The 23087-nt window shown below is 33.8% G+C and overlaps 2 protein-coding genes across 4 annotated transcripts in view; one reads left to right on the forward strand and one right to left on the reverse strand.

The window, feature by feature from the left end:
- LOC149738325 (zinc finger BED domain-containing protein 4-like) overlaps positions 1-23087 on the forward strand; it is a 29649-nt gene that overhangs the window by 5593 nt on the left and 969 nt on the right. Inside the window, exon 2 of one of the 2 annotated variants that reach the window (XM_089873601.1) lies at positions 1-13102. In XM_089873601.1, the coding sequence (XP_089729727.1) occupies positions 4284-5702 (1419 nt within the window). In that variant the 5' untranslated portion in view covers positions 1-4283 and the 3' untranslated portion in view covers positions 5703-13102. Of the gene's footprint in view, positions 15488-23087 lie in introns of those variants that run through there. The other variant, XR_016384524.1, reaches the window with a different exon arrangement.
- Positions 6945-23087, reverse strand: part of LOC149738327 (actin filament-associated protein 1-like) — a 23010-nt gene continuing 6867 nt past the window's right edge. The window contains exons 9-17 of one of the 2 annotated variants that reach the window (XM_089873590.1): positions 14765-14928; positions 14451-14534; positions 14236-14340; positions 11087-11292; positions 10517-10747; positions 9990-10417; positions 9719-9911; positions 9521-9583; positions 6945-7235 (exon numbers count right to left, since the gene is read on the reverse strand). In XM_089873590.1, the coding sequence (XP_089729716.1) occupies positions 7206-7235; positions 9521-9583; positions 9719-9911; positions 9990-10417; positions 10517-10747; positions 11087-11292; positions 14236-14340; positions 14451-14534; positions 14765-14928 (1504 nt within the window). In that variant the 3' untranslated portion in view covers positions 6945-7205. The remainder of the gene's footprint in view (positions 7236-9520; positions 9584-9718; positions 9912-9989; positions 10418-10516; positions 10748-11086; positions 11293-14235; positions 14341-14450; positions 14535-14764; positions 14929-23087) is intronic. The other variant, XM_089873591.1, reaches the window with a different exon arrangement.

Consider the following 23087-nt stretch of genomic DNA (forward strand, 5'->3'; position numbering starts at 1 on the left):
AATTTTCGCACGAACCAGCTTGGAATATGTTATAGCGCTACGTGATACCTAAAAAATCAAGCTTTAATTTCTTCAAAAAAATGGGGGCTTGGGTTCAGAATACAGGCAAGTATGGTCAAAACTTAAATCATATAAATATCAAATTTTTCATTTTTTTGCAAAAATATAACTTACACATACATCTATGTTGGTCACTATCATATTATTCCCATTAAAAAAATAATTACTTTTAATTTTTTTTAATTATGAATATTAATATTCGTCATAAAAACATATTTATAGAATTTTCGCACGAACCAGCTTCGAATATGTTATAGCGCTACGTATTAGCTACAAAATGAAACTTTCATTTCTTCAAAAAAATGCGGGCTTGGGTTCAGAATACAGACAAGTATGAGTCATAACTATAATTCCTTGTTCATATATTTTATTTGCACGAACGCAAAAATTATACATATAATAAAAAATAATATAATAAACAGTAAATACGTACATTCAAATGTGATGCTTTGAATTTAAATAAAGTCTTCGACTGCCGCACCATTTACTTTATCCTATCCGTACGTAAGTATAGAAACATCGACAATTTAAATTTTTGTTTCAATTAATACAAAAGGTTTTTTGTTTTTGAAGCCTCTAAGATTAGGGTCTTTAATTGATTGATATGCTCGATCAAATTGTATCAGACGACAATGAATGGACTAAAGGAAGGCTGATAAATTAGTTTGTTTTAGAAGTAGAGGCTCAAGGTCGCTATCGCCTTCACGATAATCCTTGCACCTCCGTTATTTAAATTGGCGAATGTGTTCATCTTTGGCATTTATAGAGTTTTAACGTTGTTAGTATGTTCCACCAGGAAAGGAGTTTGTGCAGTTGTAATCCAAACACTTTACTCTTCTATTATTCTACAAACTGATACGATGCAGAATTAATAGAAGAGTAAAATGTGAGGAATAGTGACCAAAGATTTAGTGATCTCCTCATTGTGTGTTCGTTGATCATCGTCGGATACCTGTAGAATATAACTGAAAACACATAGTTAGGCAGTAAACAAATTATTCAGAACAAATAATACAAAACCATTTAACGCCGATACGTTTAGCCTCACTAGGTATTTCCTCAGCGACGCAGTCAAAATGGAGCCATGTCTTGCACGTAGAACAACAACAACAACATGTTATTGCAAAACAAATGTTTAGTTACAAAAACAACTTTTGTTTTTTAAGTTTGAATAAAAAAAAGTCAATAAACGGTAAAGTGACATAAGTTATACGAATATTCTTCACAATATTTGACACCCATCCCCGCACCAAGTTAAGGAAATTAATGTTTTACTTTTTAGTTATTTAGTGGAACTATTAGATTTCCGATTTTAATTTGAAACAAGATGGTATTACTATGCTTTTATGACGTATGTTAATAGCCATATTGAAAAATCTTTGGGTGTTTTGGTGAATAAAACTTGTATAAAAAGAACCGTGGTGCAGTACATAAACTTTTCCGCATTTATTTATTTTTGTGAATGACATTTACGTCGATTTATGCGCGTATAATTTTAGCGTTAATGCAAATAAAATATATGAACAAGGAATTATAGTTATGACTCATACTTGTCTGTATTCTGAACCCAAGCCCGCATTTTTTTGAAGAAATGAAAGTTTCATTTTGTAGCAAATACGTTGCGCTATAACATATTCGAAGCTGGTTCGTGCGAAAATTCTATAAATATGTTTTTATGACGAATATTAATATTCATAATTAAAAAAAATTAAAAGTAATTATTTTTTTAATGGGAATAATATGATAGTGACCAACATAGATGTATGTGTAAGTTATATTTTTGCAAAAAAATGAAAAATTTGATATTTATATGATTTAAGTTTTGACCATACTTGCCTGTATTCTGAACCCAAGCCCCCATTTTTTTGAAGAAATTAAAGCTTGATTTTTTAGGTATCACGTAGCGCTATAACATATTCCAAGCTGGTTCGTGCGAAAATTCTATAAATATGTTTTTATGACGAATATTAATATTCATAATTAAAAAAAAATTAAAATTAATTATTTTTTTAATGGAAAAAATATGTTAGTGACCTACACAGATGTATGCGTGAGTTATATTTTCGCGAATATTTTTAGAAAATTTAATATTCATATGATTTGAGATATTTGACTCATACTTGTCTGTATTCTGAACCCAAGCCCCCATTTTTTTGAAAAAATTAATGTTTCATTTTGTAGCTATTACGTAGCGCTTAGGGATGTGCCAAGGCGAACCCGAACCCGAATAGATTCACCGAATAACGGCACAATTTTGATATTCGCGCGAACCCGAATATTGCGCGAGATTCGTGTACGAATATTCAGGGGCGCAACCAGGGGGGCTGTTTTGCTGTCATGACAGCCCCCTTTTCCGCAGACACGCACGCAGCCAGAAAGTGCTAAGACGCACACACACGCGTTGCATTTAATATTACATTCCTTCGCTTAAAATTGGAATAACTTTTCGTTCAATTGTTACGTCACTTGTCCTATTGTAACGTAACTATTAATTATGACGTTTCATAATATAACAATCTGGAGGAATGTGCTAACTGCCCAACCAACCACGAGATCGAAACATCGTGTATGAGCGTCACATTTTTACGCTCTGCGCCGGCGTAGGAAATAAAGGAAGACGCATGTGGTAGCATACATTCAACACTTAACAAACGAAGCAATCGTTGTGAATTTATTCTCGTGAAAAGTGACGTAATAAAACTCTGGTTCTCGTGCGGTGCCAACGAACACGTTTTTTTGGCCTTTGTCCAAGCTCTGCCGGGGCGATACTTTATAATAATATATTACAATTTGTGTTGGTTCCAATTTACTGATAGCGTCGCTCCTCGCACTTATATTTGCACCAATTAAAATGCATAATAATCGCGGTTTATCAGCATTTAAATCAGTGGTTACCAAACTTTATCTACTCGCGTACCACTTTTTGGTTCATGCAGCGTTCTCGTACCACCTACATACTAAACTACTAAAGGCTCGTGAACAACTCATTTTAAATAGTGAAATTAAAAACCGCACGCACACCTATTTTTTCCGCGGGCATGAACTTGGCACTGCCTTTCTCAAAGTTGAAAATAAAAGTAATTTGCCTATTAAACAGGGCAACAGGCGCGGTAATAAACAACCTAAATATGTTCCAGAAGTAGCACTGCTGTATATTTACGATGTTTTCCTCAGCCAAGCAGCATAATTATTACGAAACAGTAGGGATTCACACGTGGATTCATCGCGTCATAATAGCGATTGTTTGACCTGGGAATTGATTACGTCATAATAGCAGTTCACACGTTGTTTATTTGCGTCATATTAGCGATTGTCCCCTTGATTATTTAGCCTGCAGGTGCTTGAAAACAGGTTGAATATTTGCCTTTTCATGCGCGTAAGTAAAGATAGGCTTGCAAAAATATTCTGTACAAGCGTAAAGCAACACCTAGGTTTAAAAAGTTAGGAACACCGGTGTAGGGAATATAGCATGGAATGTCACGCTCTACGTAATTTATGTGGATTAAAATAATGCTCACGACAATCACTAAAAGATCATTTGCGATCGTTTGGTGTGAACTTAATAAGGTGCTCGCGTACCACCTGGGAGGCCTTCGCATACCATAGTTTGGGAAGCACTGATTTAAACTAATCATCAGAAACAGAAATCATACAAAAACTACAGATCGTATGGGAGCAAATAAAACACGATTGTTTACCAACAATCTCGTTTGTGATGGAACAATCGTAATGGTTTATCAAAGGTATTCTGACGTAAATAATCGTTACATTAACATGCGTAAATCTGCAACAATGTTTCCTCTGTTTATATTAATTTAGATACGTCTTTTTAATAATGTAGTGTTAGTTTTAATTTACCTCGTAAAATAGAATATATATTCGTGTGAACAACCAATAAAGGGAGTGTTTTATCGCGTCAGAGATAAACGTGGACTAGTCAGAGATAAACGTGGACTAGACGTAAATATGACAGCCCCCTTTTGAACGCACTGGTTGCGCCACTGCGAATATTTATTACGCACGTGACGATGCTTTACTCGTTTACACAACAGGTTGCTTTCGTGATTGCACCACAGCACCTGGGATTCACCGGCGAATAATGCTGTCTGTGACGTAACACGTGTGTGACGCAAGCAAGTGTGGTATATATGTGTAGAAGACGATATTCATCTCTTTTTCTATCGAGTCAGTAAGCTTAACTGTATGCTGTTTCCACGAAAAAAATGTCTAAAAAATCAGGCGTATGGAGTTATTTTGAAGTAAATGAAAACGACAAACACAAAGCTGTTTGTAACGTATGCAATGCGAAGATAAGCAGGGGCAAATCTTCGTACACAACCTCGGCTTTAATCAAGCATTTACTGCGTCATGGTATCAGTATTGCCGCTGAAGGTACGTCCGAGCCCTCTACTTCGGCAGTTTCTATAAAAAGGCCAAGACAACCAACAATTGGAGAGGCAATGTTTAAAAAGACGAAGTTTGAATCCTCACATCCCACGTCACATAAAATTACTGGCATGATAGCTGAAATGATTGCCGTCGATTTTTTACCGTTTTCTATTGTGGAAAATTGGGGATTTCAACGTTTATTGGAAGAACTGAAGCCGCGTTATCAAATTCCAAGTAGGAAATATTTTACTAAAACTGCCATTCCAGAGTTATATAAAAAAGTTCAAAGTCGTGTTAGCGGTTTATTGTCCACAGCTGCTGGACCAATCTGTGGGACAACTGACATTTGGACTAGTATCCAAAATGTTGCATATATGAGCTTGACGGCACACTTTCTGAGCTGGGATAAGGGTGACCTGAAAAGATTGTCGTTCGTCTTAGCTTGTGCCGAACTTGAAGAAGATTCGCACACAGCAGACGCTATATTGCGTGAAATACGAAGAGTAGAAGCGCAGTGGGGAATCAATTTTTTTACTATGACGTCAGATAACGCTGCCAATGTGGTGAGGGCACTAAAAGACGGCAATATTAATAATGTTCGTTGCATGGCCCACACTGTCAACCTGGTGGTACAATTCTCACTAAAGAACGGACAAAGAGTGGTTTGTGATACCATTAGCCGATCCCGTGCTATTGTGAAGCATTACCATAAATCTGCAAAGGACACCAAGCGTTATAAAGATTATTTAGAAAGTCGAGGAAAGCCGGTACTAAAACTAATTGGAGACGTAAGCACAAGATGGAATTCAACGTATCATTTACTTGATCGTCTTGTGCAACAAAAAGAAGCGATAAATCACTTAGCAAACAACGAAGGAATTGCTCAAACCTTGTCGTATAATGAATGGCAAATCGCCACTTCTTTGGTTGCTGTTTTGAAAATTTTTGACACGGCAACGTTGCAGTTATCTCACCAAAACACCACTTTGGCACACGTTCTTCCAATTCGCAATTCATTGCTTAAGTCCCTCGAACAATTTCAAAGTGACGTAAATGATGGTCGACTATATGGAATAGGAAGTTTTGTTGATACTCTCAAGGAGCAGATTATGTTACGATTTCCCATTTCGGTGAAAACAACAAGAGAATCTTATTTTCGGGATGAAACCATATTTGAATTCTGTGTAATTCTGTGTAAAGTTCATCCTTTTTTTGTTTTTTTTTCACGTTTTTTTTTTATTATATACATATAAATACAGAACACAATGTGAACTTACAGCGGGAAAAAGTAAGCGAATCAACAGGTTAAATAGATAGGTTACGAATACGATATAAAAGTTTAACGGAAAGGTATCAAAAATTAACAGTTGCAACGGGTTCTACAGCAGACCCGACCCGACCATTTTAAATTATGTTTGCAAGTGAATTGTTATTACTAGCAATAATACAGTCGAATCGTTTGACAGAGGCAATCAGGGTGATAAAAGAAAGTTTGAAGGAGATTGTTTTTGCACCCTACTGAAATAGATGACAAATCTAGCAAGAAGGAGGAAACAGTTTAAAAGTAGTTTCAGATAAAATGTCTGTTTCGGATAAAATGTCCCCATATTTCATGATACCTTTTTCTGCCCATTCACCATACAATATTGCCGTTTTTCTTATTAAAACCTGCTTGTTCAACCACACAGATTGTTGTCGTGCTGGGTAGCTATCTGTTTTTATCAATTTAAGCCATGATAACAGGTTGGTTCGTAGTGATTGCAACGGAAGCAGTGAATTGTACAGTTTGTTTCTTTGTGATAGGTGAGAACCAAGAAGAGTGCATAGGATGTGTTTTGGAACAACAAATAAATCAATGGTTTTCCAGTGTGCTGAGTAATTTGGATCGAGTAGATGCCTAATTGCACCACTTCTTATACCAGTTATGTACAATCGCACATCAATCATGTTAACGCCACCATTTTCAAAAGTGTTGATCAGCACTGTACGTTTTACTCTTTCCCAGCCAGAGCCCCAGAGGAAACCGAAAATCGTTCTGTTAAGTTTACGAATGAATGACTCTGGGACAAGGACTGGCACCATGCTGAGTTTGTACAGTAATGTTGGAATGATTAGACTTTTGATAATGGTAATTCTACCCAGGAAAGTCAGTCTACGTTGCGACCATATGATAATAATTCAATGAATATTTTTTTAGTTTGCCGTCGAAGTTTATCTTGAACAGTGATGAGTTGCTGTTGCTTCCGGGTATAGTTACTCCCAAGTACGTGAAGGTGTTTGTGGGCCGCATCAGTTTTGTTCCATTCAGTGGTTTGATACATGCTCACTCATTAGACCTTTGATCTCTTGTCTTTCCTTTTATATTTCAAATATCTTGAGAGGTATTTTTAACAAACCCACTGCCCGCTTTTTAAATATTAACCCGTTTGTCGAATGTGTGAAGAGCAATGTTTAAACTTACTCGGCGTCTTGTGGTAGACCCAACAACGTAACTATAAAATGTTCAATTTATCATGTTAGTATTGTAAAAGAATGCACCAATCTAAAACACGAAATATAAGTCCAACATAGTGCATACATCCCTTTGAGGCATATAGATATACGATAAACGCCGGAAGGCCAACGTCCCACGACGATAAAAATAAAAACATGAAGAAGAAATATCAGCAGGCTTTTTGCACATTAATTATTTCTAATCATATGACTTTAAGAAATTGATCATTTGTCCAAATTCATTTTCACAGATGGTTGTGTTTTCATTTCTTTGCTTCCAAATTTTCGAATATCTGCAATATGACATGTGTTAGCGCTAAAACATGCATCACATGGTAGCCGCAATTGAATGCACGCCTTAATGAACATGTCTTGTACTCAGGCCTTTACGTAATTTCAAATTTCAACAAACATAGATCTGATAATTGTGTTAACATGCGTTTTATATATTTTTTGGTGAATTTGATTCTAAAAACAGTCTAGGAATTTATATAATAAGTGTATGACGCGCTCCATTGAAGTGCTCAAGACACGAATATTAAACTTAGTATGAAACAATACATCTTATTATAATCGTATTCTTACTAACGTTTAATGGAGAGAAACTTAATTTACGTGATAAATAAAACGTTTTAAAGTGAAACAAATCGACTCCCCAGTTTATGCTGGGAACGGAGTCAAAACAATCTATTTCAAAATGTTCAGAACAAAGAACAGAAGTGGGGGAAGGCAACCACTTGTCACGGGTACGTCTTACTTGTTGTATCCACTTTTGCTCAAACTTTTCGCGCTACTGTTCTTGCGCTGACGTCACAAGGTAGTGGTATCATTTTTACGCCGCAAATTGGGGAGGCGATTTGTTTCACTTAAAAATGTGATATTTATCGGGTCTATAAAGTTTCTCGCCTTGGAAAAAAAAAACGTTGGAAAAAACTACTTATTATAATAAGATGTATTGTTTCATACTAAGTTTTCATTAGGTGAAAATTCATGTTAGAGCACTTTAAGCACATATTGCCCAATATTTCTGAACACAAAATATACTGGTTGATATAGCACAATTAGTGGTATCACACCTTTACTAATTAACAAAAACTTAAACAAATATATTAAAACATATGATAAGTTATTTTTTCAAAGTCCTTGACAATTTAAAGTCCTCGTTAAATTTTACAGTAGGGTGGGGGATGGGATACTTTTTTAGACAAGACTTTTAATTTTTTACGGACCCCTACTTAATAATAATCAGAAAAAATAATGTTACAGAATTATTCAACAATATTACCACGATTTAATAAAACCCGTGTCAAAGTCGATTACTGTTTTTAAATATTAAAAAAGCATGTAAAATAGAAACAAAATATTTTGTACGGGATAAAAACGAAATAGTAAAATGCTGATTTTGAATACTGTTGCTAAATCATAGTAAAGCCGATAATTTTTTTTAGTTTGCTGATGTAAACGATTAAACTAGTCTCATAGCTTTATAAAAAAAGACTTAAATATTTTGTTCAGTTTGATATTGTCTTATAAAACCAGTTTTAGTTTTGTGATAAAACTGAAATAGAAACATGAGAAAAATAGGTAGCGGTCAATATGACTTTAATTTGAGATAAAAAAAAAACAAAAATGATTAAAGGTATATATATTAAGTTTACATGGTAAAGAAACTTGCACAGCCGGTTAATTTCGGGAGGTTAACTACAAGTTGCAGAATACTATTAATGCAAATATATATTACAACTTTGTATCCCATCTTCCCCTCAGCATGTTGCAGTTGTGTAGGTTTTCATTGCCAAACTTAAAAAGGTTTCCTTTTAATTCAATAGTTTATACCTCACAGATTATTCAAATAGAATTTACTGATATATTAGAAAGATAATATATGGTAAATGTATTCAAAATTCAGTTATTTGCACTTGAAGATAATTTATGAGAAGTGGCTTGTGCAAAAAACAGTGTAGCAACATCACATTTGCAGCAAAAATGTAAAATTTATTAAAGTTAATATTAATTATCTGTTATCACAAGCTCATATCAGTTTGTGGGATACAAAATTTATCAATTTATGTTCGAGCCATACCCATTATCGCTCAAACAATAGTGATTGTCATATAATAATGTTACAAGCTACACAGAAGGACAAGTAAAAAAATGTTTAATTTTTGAATTTCGAAGCGTACAGTATTATTTTATGTTATTTATGTGTATTCCTAATAATAAATTTACTTATTAATTAAAATTAACAATGGTTTTAAATTGTCCCGTCTTATCCTGTGTGTCTTCGAATTTGTGTGTTTTCGAATTTGACCACCATACTGTATTGGTGATTAAAACTTATTAAATACAAAATTTCGGCAGTATAAGCGAGCAAACATCCATCTTATTGTTATGGTTTTTAGCCATTGAAAAATTGTTGTGTTCGTGCCTTACCACACCAGTAATTGTCTTTGTGCCACACTTTGTTTGACTGTGAGAATACTTAAAAACTGTTTGTTGTTTATCATTAAACGGGTACCCGTAATGAGAAATTTAAAAAAAACACACATAGTCTTCCCCCACCCTACCAAACTTTTACCTTTGCTCGAGATGCTACTTTTCCTGTTGGTATAGCTGTTTCTCCAACTTTGGTTTTAGGTCGCTGGTTAAAAATAATAGAAGTTAATGTCTTTATAACCTAGGATTTAACATTTTTATTTAAGTCAAAAAAAACTTTGCTGCCACATATATATGCACAAACCAAGAATGTACATGAATACAAGCAAAGGCAACTTACAATATTTGAAGGTTGTTCAATTGCAGTATTACTCAGCCGTCGAACATTTCGTAGTTCACGTTCAATGTTAACAAGTTCATTTTCTAGCTTTGTATAATTCTCTTTCACTTCATCCAGTGGACGAATAAGGTTGCACTTCTCTTTGGCAGATTTTGCTGCCTCGACATATCGATTTAGCTCTGTCTTTTTTACCCTATCAGAGTATGAAAGAAAAGAATTTAAAGCATAACTGTCGACAGTAGGAATTGATGTGATTTTTTTTAAAATATACCTCAATACTTTAAGATTTTGAAGTATTTCTTGTTTACGGGCTTTTAATGCATTTTCTCTTGATTTCAAATTGTAACCTTCTTCACTAACACTCTTTTGGGTAGGTACTTGAGAAATTACGTTAATTGTTCTAACATGTTGTTTTGCCCGCTCATCATCCACCTCCGCAGCTTTCTTGTGTATACCACGTTCTTTATCTTGCTTATGTTTTTTCTTGTTGGTATTTACGGTTGATTCTCCGCCACTTTGTTCTGACGAACCAGAACGCGAACGAGCAGCACCATTGCGAGGTTTTTGTTTCCTTGTCGATGCAACTGGTTCACAATCTTTATTTACACCCTTTTGTTGCTTGTGGGCTTTCGTTGGTGTTGTCGCAAGGGTTGGCGGCGGAGCAGATGCAACCACTTCAAGGTAAATGCTGTCGTCTTCCTTCATTAGGTTCGCAAACGTTACATTCAAGAACTCATTACGTTGCTAGCATTATCATATACGATTAAGAGCAAAGTGTACACATATAATCGTGCCTACCTCTGGTATTGGAGGTGGTGCCGTTTGGGAAGATGAGGAATGTGGATTTCTTTCTTTTTTCATTTTTACAGTATCATGAAAAACTTTTCTTGCTGTGTTCATCACTGACTCATAGGTATCAGTTTCGAGATAAACATTCTCTTGTTCCGGTACATGGTCCGGCATTTCAGCACAGCCGGTCTCAGCAATTAGCATTCCAACCCATTTTCCCATTTCTGCTGAGTTGGAAGCCTGTGGAAGGCATATGCCTATTACAGTTCAAACATATAGGAATTTTTGTGAGAATACCACATGTATGTCCATAGTAATTTACAACCCATTATAAAATGCTTCATACCATCACTGGAAACAATTAGGTTATTTGTGTCACAGGCAGCACTGGTATATATGTAATAAACTTGACATAAGTAGCAATATAAAAATGATAAAGCAGCAACTTGGATACAGTAGCTAAAACCAGGTTAGTGATTGCAAAAAGACAAGGGGATTAGCAACAAAACGACCGTTGTTATAAACATGCTGCAAGTAAAAACTGCTTGATTAAAAGTATCCTATATAAACCCAACATACCTCCATCAACAACAAATCTTGTTTATTTTTAGTTAATTTAAACACGAATTTCTTCACAGGATCTCCGAATCCCGGAGTAAGATCACACCCATGCAGAATAACACTTTGTTCTGGCGATTCGTCTTTTCCAAATACATTCAACGTATTATCTCGAATCGTACAAAGTTTTTTCGGCCATTTTCCATCACTGTAGACGTTAAGACTGCCTAGGATAATTTTAAATATTTTTAGGCAAAATTAAATATGTAAAATTATATAAGACAAGTTGAATGAATGATTGTAACCAGTTTGCTTTATCCTCCCATGGTCGGAAAATGATGGTCGTTATAGCACAGGTGTCCAGCCTCGTGCCAGCTTCTTACGAGTTACAATGTATTTTACTATGGGAGATTATTTTGGAGAGAATTGTTTTACTTTTTATGTATAGCTGATTATTTGGACAACCCATTAGTGACCACTGGGTTTGATCATTTGCTTTTAAGTTAATAGACCAAGGACGCATACGCCCACAGTCAGTGTCGCAGCCAGAAAAAAATAAGGAGGGGGTGGCAAGAGCGTGAATTTGAATTTTTTTATTAAAACCTCCACTTTTCGCCTGAAATTAGTGTTACATAACACAACAAGTGGACGTAAATTTCCAATTAAATGTTTTATGGGTAAAATTAAATTAAATAATATCTTGAAACTGGGATTCACAAAACTCTGGTTTTTGTGCGGTGCCAATCAACAATGGTTTTTGTACGGTGCCAATCAACGTTTTTGGATTCTGTCCAAGCTCGGTTGGGACGATGATTACTTGGTGCTGACTAACCGTTTTCTTTTGGGAGGCTTTGTAAACGGAGGAGTCCCGAACACCAAAACCCCTCCCCCGGCTGCGGGCTGCAGCACTGCCAGCGACAAGCCTTGAACCTATTACCTATGAGTTACAGGCAGGCATGTTAACCACTTTGCCACAGCGCCGGAAGTTAGTGGCTTTATAGATCTTGAGTCTCAATTATCTTGTTCTAGATGTTGAGTACACAGGTTCTCACACAGATCCTTTTTCGTCAAACAGTTGTTCTAGTTGTTGTTGTTTTTTGGACGACTTTTTTCCGCACTTAGCTTAATTTTTAATTCTAGCATCTATTCTTTAATCTTTTGATTAAAACTAAATCATGATATATATTTATAATTTTTAGACTAAATTTTCAGAATTGAAACCGCATAATTAGCGATTAATTAACGATTACTTTACTATTTGATCAAATGCGCCAAATTCAAAATGCACCTTAAACTTTAGTTAAATGATTGTACTCTATAAAGTATTTTGAACTAAGCATAGTGTTATAAACCATATTGCATATGATCGCCTAATTAGTGAGTAATTACCGATTAAATTTCTGTTTATTTCAGGTGCCAATTCGTACTTAAAATGTACTTTAACATTGATTGTTACGACAGGCGAGGATTGAATCTGGGACATGACGTTAGTAAAGCGCGCGCTATAACCGTTAGATCAATAGTTCTAGTAATCAGCACTGTCGAGACAGCGGTTATATTGCCTTGGAATTTGGGAGGGCACGTGTTGGTGAAACAAGGATTCCTCTCATCGATTCACGCCTGATTCAACTATTTCCATTTAAGTGGGATGCATTAAACGTTTTTAATCGAGCTTAGTCGACCGTTGTAGTAAAAGGGTTAATTAATACTAAATGCTAATTAGTTTAATTAACGTGCTCACGCATTAGATTTTTGGTCTCTTGTTATTATTATTGTTGTTCATTGTCATAATCGTTTCCCACATGTATTACTTCTTAATTTTCGTATTCGGTCTTTAATATTTTGACAGAATTTGTTTATAACATAGCCTATATATAAAAGTTTTAGAACAAATGATCTGAGTTAAAACTGCATAGTCAGCGAGTAATTCATGATTCATTTTCTGATATGGTTTAAAAGCACTAAATCCAAATTGTACTTTAATTAATTGATTTCACTCGATATGTCATTTCTAACCAAGAATATATATAGTTTTTTATACCATTGTGTATTAAATCGGGGTGAAAGGGTAGGCCGGCCTACCTTGGAATTTTGCCAATTCTAGCTTTAATCATCGCACACAACGCAGCGTCAAACAGTTGTTCTGTTCTTGTTGTTGCTAGTTTATGTGAGATTTTTTTGGTACTTATTTCAATTCCTAATTTAAGCATCTGAATGAATGAATGAATGAATGTAACTTACTTTATCCTCGCGTGGCCGGAAAACGACAGTCGTTATAACACGGGTTTAACACCTCGTGCCAGCTTACGAGTTACCATGTTTGTTACTTTGTGGGTGATTATTTTTTTGGGGATTTTTTTAATTTTTAAGGTTGGCTGATAATTTGGACAACCCATTAGTGACCACTGGGTTAGAGCAATTGCCGTTAAGTGTCTTGCCCAAGGACACATACGCCCACAATGGTAGCAGCGACGAGCCTTGAACCCATTACCTCTGGGTTACAGGCAGGCGCGCTAACCACTACGCCACGGCGCCGGACGAATCTATTTATATCTATTTATAAATTTCTTGATTGAAATCAAATCATATAGTAGAGTGGGGAAAGATGGGGCACTATATCACATATATGCCCAATATTTCCCAAATTAAAGTAATATTGACCCCAGCCTATTTTTATCATGTATATATCTCAATTTTTCACAAAATTAAAACTAACTTTAAGAGGTAAAAATTAAACTGTACGAAATATTCATTTATTTATAATTCTACGAAACTAGTTTAATCGTTTTTATTTCCCAAGCTACAAAATGTTTACTATAAATTAGCGAGCATTCAAAATTAGTACCTTACTATTTCGCATTTTTTTAACTGTTCCAAAAAAACTGATATAACATATTTTTAAATATTTAACAAGAGTAATGGGCTTTGACGCGCGGTTTTAAAGTGGTGATATAACTGTTTAATAACTCTGTAACAATATTATTTTGATAATTATTAAACTGAAAAAGTGTCCCATCTTCCCCCATTAACAATTCAACTCGCGTTTTTTTTTAATATTATATTATTAGAACCGTGCCTATTTATTAGAGCTAGGTTATCGGGTTTCTGCATTGCTTCTCGCTTCTTATTTTCCATGCCAGACCTCTGTATTAAAGTACTAAATATATTACCACATATATCTGCTCCTAATTGCTCCGCCATAGATATTTTCTTCTTCATGTTGTCCTTCTTTTTAAATATGTCTGTTACCGCTGATTTCAGGCCTTTTCCAATATCTGCCAAAATTTGAAAAAGAATGGAGCAAATAATGTACACAAATTCTGAAGCGGTATGTTGAATTACTATTTGTATAAAATCTAATTGAATTAAACGAAAGACTGCATACTGTTTAAACCATTGGAGGGTGATGTAGGAGATGTCAACGGTCCATCGTCTATTCTCTTATCGTTGATGGCAAAGACAGGTAGATCTGGTGCAGCAGAGTCATATAACCATGCAAATTATGTAGCTTGAATTACGAATGAATTAAAAAAATGATTAAAAACGAATGAATTAAAAATTTGTCCACTTATCAGGATTGTAATAATAACAAACATTTTAAAAGGACAGGTTCATTAAGTAAACAGTGAAAAGGCGTGACAGAAATATAAACCAAAAAAGATTATGGTGCATTGTAGTTTTAGTGAATAAACTGCTCACCAGACTTTGACCCGACTCGTTTAACAGCTCCATGTTCTGGCATAGAACTTGCTGGGCGTTGTGCAACAGGTGGCGCTGGTAAGTTATCTGCTTCGGTAAAAGCTGCAGCCTTTTCTTTTAACACGTGAGTCCACTCATTCATATGGTAACGGTCAAAGTAGAATCTGAATCATAAACGCATGCGGATATTCTAAGTTTAAAGTGCATATGACACAGTCAAACAACTTTGCCTAAAGTTAAAGGTATAAATATATTAAACACAAATATAATGTACTCCGTTGTTTAATACCTTCATTATTAACTAAATGGTTGCAAAATACATGGTCATGTCAAAAAATCATAAACGATTTTCGCTATAGCGAAGTGTGACGTCTTCGAGGGTCAAACTAGAGTGAGAAAGACTTTGTTTCGATGCGAGAATCGAGAAAAAATTTTGTTTACATGTGAGACGCGCCTTATTTCGAAGATGTCGAACCGTTGCGGTTATTGGAGCCTGGAGGGCGTTCAAATAGCTACACAGATAAAGTGAAAATACTTAAACTCCCCAAAAACCCAATATCAAAGCAGTGGGTGAAGTTTGTGCAACTGTACAAGGGCAGATTTTGAGTAACCTTTCAAGAACAGTGTTATATGTGGTAACATTTTAAACCCGACTGTTATTGGAAGAAGTTTGGATCTACCACTGAGATCCTGTTAAAGATATACCTACAGTAACTGGAAGAGGTAATGCGTATACAGCCTTTTATGAAGTCAGTAAAAAATGTGTCACTAGCTCAGAAAACAAGCAGTATAGAAGATTTCCACTATTTAGTAAACAAAAACAGAAAATTTAAAGCATACCTACCAAAAACATAAAAGATCGTGTTTAAAATATAAAACTACAAACAAAAACGCATAACATTAACATATACTGCACTGGTGTATCTAGCTGCAATTTTACATGTAAACTGCCGTAATTTTACTTTTCAGCTCACAAACTTTACACGTATATACCCGGCAACGAAACTTAAGGTATTTTTATAAAATTTGCCTAATATAGTACAATGGGGGAAGATGGGACACTTAAGCATATATTGCCAAATATTTCCAAAATTAAAATAGATGACGGTTTTGGGGTAATACCACGAATTAGTACTATCATTTCTTTATTAATTGACACCAATTTAATCAAATATAATAAAACACACGAGGAGTTACTTAGCGATCCACACAACAGGTGAAATTTTACAAATTTGAAAACTTACAGGATAAGATGGGACAGTTTAAATACATTTTTAATTTTGATTATTAAGTGTATTTATAAATAGGAATATACGTAAATAACACGAAATAATACTGTACGCTTTGAAAATTAAGTCTAAACATTCTCTTTCTTGCCCTACTGCTATAGTTTTTAACATGTTACCTATATATTATATTATTGCATAATAATTGGTATTGTTTGAAAGACAATGGGTAATGTTCGAACATCAATGGATAAATATTGTATCCTACAATCTACAAATGTATATGAACTTGTTATAACAGAAAATTAAAAATAACTATTGATAAAGTTTTTATTTTTGCTACAAATTGGGTATTACTACTCTGTTTTTGGCACAAGCCACTTTTTATAAATTATCACCAAGTGCAAATGACCAAATTTCAAATATATTTTCAAATATTTTTTTTTTATTATATCAGTATGTTATAGTTGAAAATCCCCTGAGGTATAAATTACTAAATTAAAAGCAAATCTTTCAAAGTTTGGCAATGAAAACATTCAAAACTATAATGTGGGAGAAGATGTATGGGGGCCCAACCTGGTCAAAATACAACACGAATAAATCGCAATAATGTAATAAGTTGTATTATTTTTGTATCACAAGTTGTATTATTTTTGGATCTTAATCTCACAAAAAATAATTTTACCCTACAACTTGAATTAATTTTACGTTACAACTTGAATTATTTTTACGCTACGACTTGAATTATTTTTACGTTACGACTTTAATTAATTTTACGTTACGACTTGAATTAATTTAACGTTACGACTTGAATTATTTTTACGTTACGACTTGAATTATTTTTACGTTACGACTTGAATTATTTTTACGTTACGACTTGAATTATTTTTACGTTACAACTTGAATTATTTTTACGTTACGACTTGAATTTATTTTTACGTTACGACTTGAATTATTTTTACGTTACGACTTGAATTTATTTTTACGTTACGACTTGAATTATTTTTACGTTACGACTTGAATTTATTTTTACGTTACGACTTGAATTATTTTTACGTTACGACTTGAATTTATTTTACGTTACGACTTGAATTATTTTTATGTTACGACTTGAATTAATTTTATATCCGGTAAAATCGCTCATGCGTTTCAAAACTCCATTGTCAGTCTATGACGTCATAGTAGCCGCTATTACGGATCACAATGCATACAATTTTAACGTATCTGTGTGCTGTTTATTCGTCTAAACTCTAAATATTGCAATTTTTCAAGAACCGAACACTTCTCCGCGTAAAAATGGTTTTCTTTTATTGAACATTCCACCGATAAAAGAATAAAAAAACAGAAACCATCAAGTATACCAACCAAAAACATAAAGGAACATGTTTAAACTATAAAAATACAAACAAAAATGCATAACATTAAAATATGGTGCATACATATATAGCTATAGCTGCAGTTTTGCTGGCAAATTGCCGTGATTTTACTTTTTGGCTCTCTAACGTAGCAAGTACACCCGGCAACGAAACTTACAGTAACTTTGTAAAAATTTACCTATCGAAGTAACTTCGAGGAAAACAATACTTAGCCACTATCTCTGGTCTCCTCCTTGAATTAATAAGCCACCCTTTTCGGCGTTCAGGGTCTATAGAAAATCTGAAAACGCTAAGACATTTTCTGCTATAGTACTTAGCAGTTAAGAGCTGCATATCCACTCATACTGTATGATAAATGTAGTTTCTATTAAGATTCGTAGGCATGAGCATATACTATACTATATTAACTAATTACTAAGCTGATTGCTGATGCTAGTATTAATCACCATAATATTCGATATTATAAAACAAGATTTATATTAGAATCTCTATTTAGCCTTATCCTACTGTAAAATTAGTTGTGCATTAAAAACAACTGTATAGTTTACGCCCGGAGTTTCGAAACGCATGAGCGATTTTACCGGATATAAAATTAATTCAAGTCATAGCGTAAAAATAATTCAAGTCGTAACGTAGAAATAATTCAAGTCGTAACGTAAAATTAATTCAAGTCGTAGCGTAAAAATAATTCAAGTTGTAACGTAAAAATAATTCAAGTTGTAACGTAAAAATAATTCAAGTCGTAGGGTAAAAATAATTCAAGTCGTAGCGTAAAAATAATTCCAGTCGTAACGTAAAAATAATTCAAGTCGTAACGTAAAATTAATTCAAGTCGTAGCGTAAAAATAATTCAAGTCGTAGCGTAAAAATAATTCCAGTCGTAACGTAAAAATAATTCAAGTCGTAACGTAAAATTAATTCAAGTCGTAGCGTAAAAATAATTCAAGTCGTAACGTAAAAATAATTCAAGTCGTAGCGTAAAAATAATTCAAGTCGTAACATAAAATTAATTCAAGTCGTAGCGTAAAAATAATTCAAGTTGTAACGTAAAATTAATTCAAGTCGTAGGGTAAAATTATTTTTTTGTGAGATTAAGATCTAAAAATAATACAACTTGTAATATAAAAATAATGCAACTTAATGCATAAAATGCCTTTTTTCTTGTTGTATTTTGACCAGGTTGGGCCCCCATAGAAGATGGGACTCTAAATTGAAATATATTTACATTTGCAGTATTTTGCAACTTGTAGTTAACCTACCGAGTTTAACAGGCTGTGCTAGTTTCTTTGCCATGTAAACTTCATATATATAACAGTAAACCGATATTTTTTTGTTGTTTTTATCTTAAATTAAAGTCATATTGACCCCTGCCTATTTTCTTTATGCTTATATCTCAGTGTTTTTTTTTTACAATATAAAAACTAGTTTTATGAGACAAAATCAAACTGTACGAAATATTATCAAGGTTGTTTTATGAAGCTATGAAACTATTTTAATAGTTCGCACACGCAAACTAAAAAAAGTCATTGGCTTTACTATAATTTAGCGAGCATTAAAAAATAGCACCCTACTATTTCGCATTTTTTAAACTATACTGTTTCTATTTTACATATTTTTTTAATATTTAAAAACAGTAATCAGCTTTGGCGGGCGTTTTATAAAGTCGTGATAATACTGTCGAATAATTCTGTAACCTTATTTTTCTGATTATCACTAAATGAGGGTCTGTAAAAAGAAAATTAAAAAAAATCTCGTCTGACAAAGTGTCCCATCTTCCCCCACCCTACTATATCAAATTGCCATTGATAAAAACAATACTGAGAATAATTTTCGGTCCTCTGCTTAAATTATTAAGCCACCCTTTCTACGTTTCGGGTCTTTATGAAATCGGAAAACGCGAACACCTTATCTGCTAGTAATTAAGCAGTTTGGAGCTGCATGTCCACTCATATAATATTATGTAAACTAAGCTGATTGCTGCTAGTATAAAGTACTATGTTAAATCACACTTTGAACTGATAATCAGCTAAAATACTAATTTACTCCACTTTAGTAATTAGATTTAGTAATATATAACAGGATTTATTTTAGAACTTATATTTTAAATGTTAAAACAACCACCATACGTGTTTTCTAGCTTTGTATCGCCTACAAGAACCCAATAAACACAATTGTCGAACATGCATTTGTATGGGCGATTCACGCTTTGTGGGATCCGTAATGGCAGACACAAGCACAGTTTCCTGACGTGACGTTGGGCTTTACTAGCACTAACTGCGCTTTGTTCGCTTCTCTCTTTGACCCTCGATGACGTCACGCAGATAGAAACTAAAGGGCTGAAGTTTAGGGAATGGCTGCTTTTTTCTTATGATTATGACGTACGTCTTCGTGTGTTTGTGACGTTATCGGGCAACCTACGTATGCTGCTGGAGCACTGGAGATGTAATTTTAACTTATAGGCAATACGTATGCTGTTGAAGGACCGTATTGTTTCTAAGTTAACGCACTTTGTCAAGAGATATTTTTAATTTTCCTTTTACAAACTCCCATTTAATGATAATCAGAAAAAAATGTTACAGAATTGTTCGACAGTACCATTACGACTTTATAAAGCGCACGTTCAAGATGATTACTGTTGTTAAGTATAGTAGGGTGGGGGAAGATGGGACACTTTGTCAGACAAGACCTTTTTTAATTTTCTTTTTACGGACCCTCATTTAGTGATAATCAGGAAAATAAGCTTACAGAATTATTCGACAGTATTATCACAACTTTATAAAACGCCAGTCAAAGCTGGTTACTGTTTTTAAATATTGAAAAAGTAAGTAAAAATAAAAACAGTATACTTTGAACAGGTGAAAAAATGCGAAATAGTAAGGTGCTATTTTTTAATGCTCATTAATTCATAGTAAAGCCAATGATTTTTTTTAGTTTTTGTGTGCGAACAATTAAACTGGTTTCATAGCTTCATAAAACAACCTTGAATATTTCGTACAGTTTGATTTTGTCTTATAAAACTAGTTTTGGTATTTTAAAAAAACACTGAGATATAAGCATGAAGAAAATAAGCAGGGGTCAATATGACTTTAAGTTGAGATAAAAACAACAAAAAAACATCGGTTTAACGTTATATATATATGAAGTTTACATGGCAAAGAAACTAGCACAGCCTGTTAAACTCGCTAGGTTAACTACAAGTGGCAGAATACTGCTAATGTAAATAAATTTCAATTTAGAGTCCTATCTTCCCCCACATTGTAGTTTTGTATGTTTTCATTGCCAAACTTTTAAAGATTTGCTTTTAATTTGGTAATTTATACCTCAGGGGGTTTTCAACTATAAGATACTGATAAAATAAAAAGATAATTGAAAAATATATATTCGAAATTTGGTCATTTGCACTTGGTGATAATTTATAAGAAGTGGCTTGTGCCAAAAACAGAGTAGTAATACCCATTTTGTAGCAAAAATAAAAACTTTATCAATAGTTGTTATCATTTTTCTATTATTACAAGTTCATATGTCCGGCGCCGTGGCGTAGTGGTTAGCGCGCCTGCCTGTAACCATTAGGTAATGGGTTCAAGGCTCGCCGCTGCTACCATTGTGGGCGTATGTGTCCTTGGGCAAGACACTTAACGACAATTGCTCCAACCCAGTGGTCACTAATGGGTTGTCCAAATTATCAGCCATACATAAAAAAGTGAAAAAAATCCCAAAAAAATAATCACCCACAAAGTAACATACATGGTAACTCGTAAGCTGGCACGAGGTGTTTAACCCGTGTGATAACGACTGTCGTTTTCCGGCCACGCGAGGATAAAGTAAGTTATATACATACATATACATATAGATTTGTAGGATACAATATTTGTCCATTGATGTTCGAACAATACCCATTGTCGTTCAAACAATACCAATTGTTGTGCAATAATATAATGTATAGGTAACATGTTAAAAACTATAGCAGTAGGGCAAGAAAAAGAATGTTTGGACCTAATTTTCAAAGCGTACAGTATTATTTTGTGTTATTTACAAATATTCCTATTTATAAATACACTTATTAATCAAAATTAACAATGATTTTAAACTGTCCCATCTTATTCTGTGTTTTTTCAAATTTGTAAAATTTCACCTGTTGTGTTTGTAAAATTTCACCTGTTGTGTTTTCGTGTGTTTTATTATATTTTATTAAATTGGTGTGAATTAATAAAGGAATGATAGTACTAATTCGTGGTATTACCCAAAAACCGTCATCTATTTTGATTTTGGAAATATTTGGCAATATGTGCTTAAGTGTCCTATCTTCCCCCACCCTACTATATTAAAAAAAGGTAAATGGAAACAGTTTTTGAACAGATAGAGAAATGTGAAATATTAAGGTGCCAATTTTTAAAGCTAGCTATATCATATAGTAAAGCCAATGAAATTTTGTAGTTTGTGCGTATATAGCTTTATAAAAAAATTAACTATTTTGTACACCAGTTTGATTTTGTCTTATAAAACTGGTGCTAGTTTTGTGAAAAAAACTGAGGTATAAACATGAGGAAAATCGACAGGAGTCGATATGACTTTAATTTAAGATAAAAACACCAAAAAAATCATTTTAAATTTATGTATGTATAAAGTTTACATGGCAAAGAAACTAGCACAGTCGATTAAATTCGGTAGGTTAACTTCAAGTTGCAGAATACTGCTAATGTAAATATGTTTCAACTGGGTGTCCCATCTTCCCCCACATTTTAGTTAGGTATGTTTTATTGCCAAACTTTGAAAGGTTTACTTTTATTTCAATAACTTATACCTCAGGGGACAGGGGTTATACAAATATAATATACTGATATAAAAACAAGATAAAATACGGAAAATATATTCGACGTTCAGTCATTTACACTTGAAGATAATGTGTGAGGAGTGGTTTGTGCGAAAAATTGTGTAGGAATACCCAATTTTTAGCAAAATTTAAACTTTATTAATGATTATTTTTAATTTTCTGTTATTACAAGTTTAGATACATCTGTAGAATACATCAACATTTATCAATAAAAGTTCGAACAATACCCATAACGAGTCCGGACCACGCCCATACAAGTTGTTTTTATTTAAAAATTTACACTTGATAAATTTGTGGTATTTTTTTGTGAAATAAATATTAAGTTTAGCCAAAAAAACGTTTTAAAAAGTGCAAACAATTCGCCTATTGTTGTGTCACTCGCGGGCACTATGACATAAATTACTTCACAATTTGTTCGTTTACCTACCATGGAAAATAGGTAAAGCTGAGCAATCAAAAATACAATTTGGCGGGTTGACTAAGAATAGCATTTTTAAAAAAATGTTACGTTTTAAGTCAGTTGGTTAAACGTTACACAGTCTTTTTACCTGAATTTGCTAAAATTTGTGTAAACACATATATATATATGTGTGTATTGAAAATATGATAGGGGAGACCGGGGATGGTTCGGACGTTTTTTTGAAAATTGCTAATAATTTTTTTTATATGCGTCACATGAATTTAAATGGGTAGGAGAGTCGCATGCCAAAGAAAACTAGAAATGCATGAAAAAGGTCAAATTCCTAAGGCTCTCAAGTGTCCGGTGTTGCCCCGGTACCGGGGTAACATCGGACATGACCGGGGTCACCTCGGACAGTATACGTTTTTTGGTTTTATTCGACACCGTTGGTAAAAACGACAAACGAAATAATAACGAATCATCTAATATA

The sequence above is a fragment of the Ciona robusta genome, chromosome 3 (genome assembly GCF_009617815.1).
Source record: "Ciona robusta chromosome 3, ASM961781v2".
NCBI lineage: Eukaryota > Metazoa > Chordata > Ascidiacea > Phlebobranchia > Cionidae > Ciona > Ciona robusta.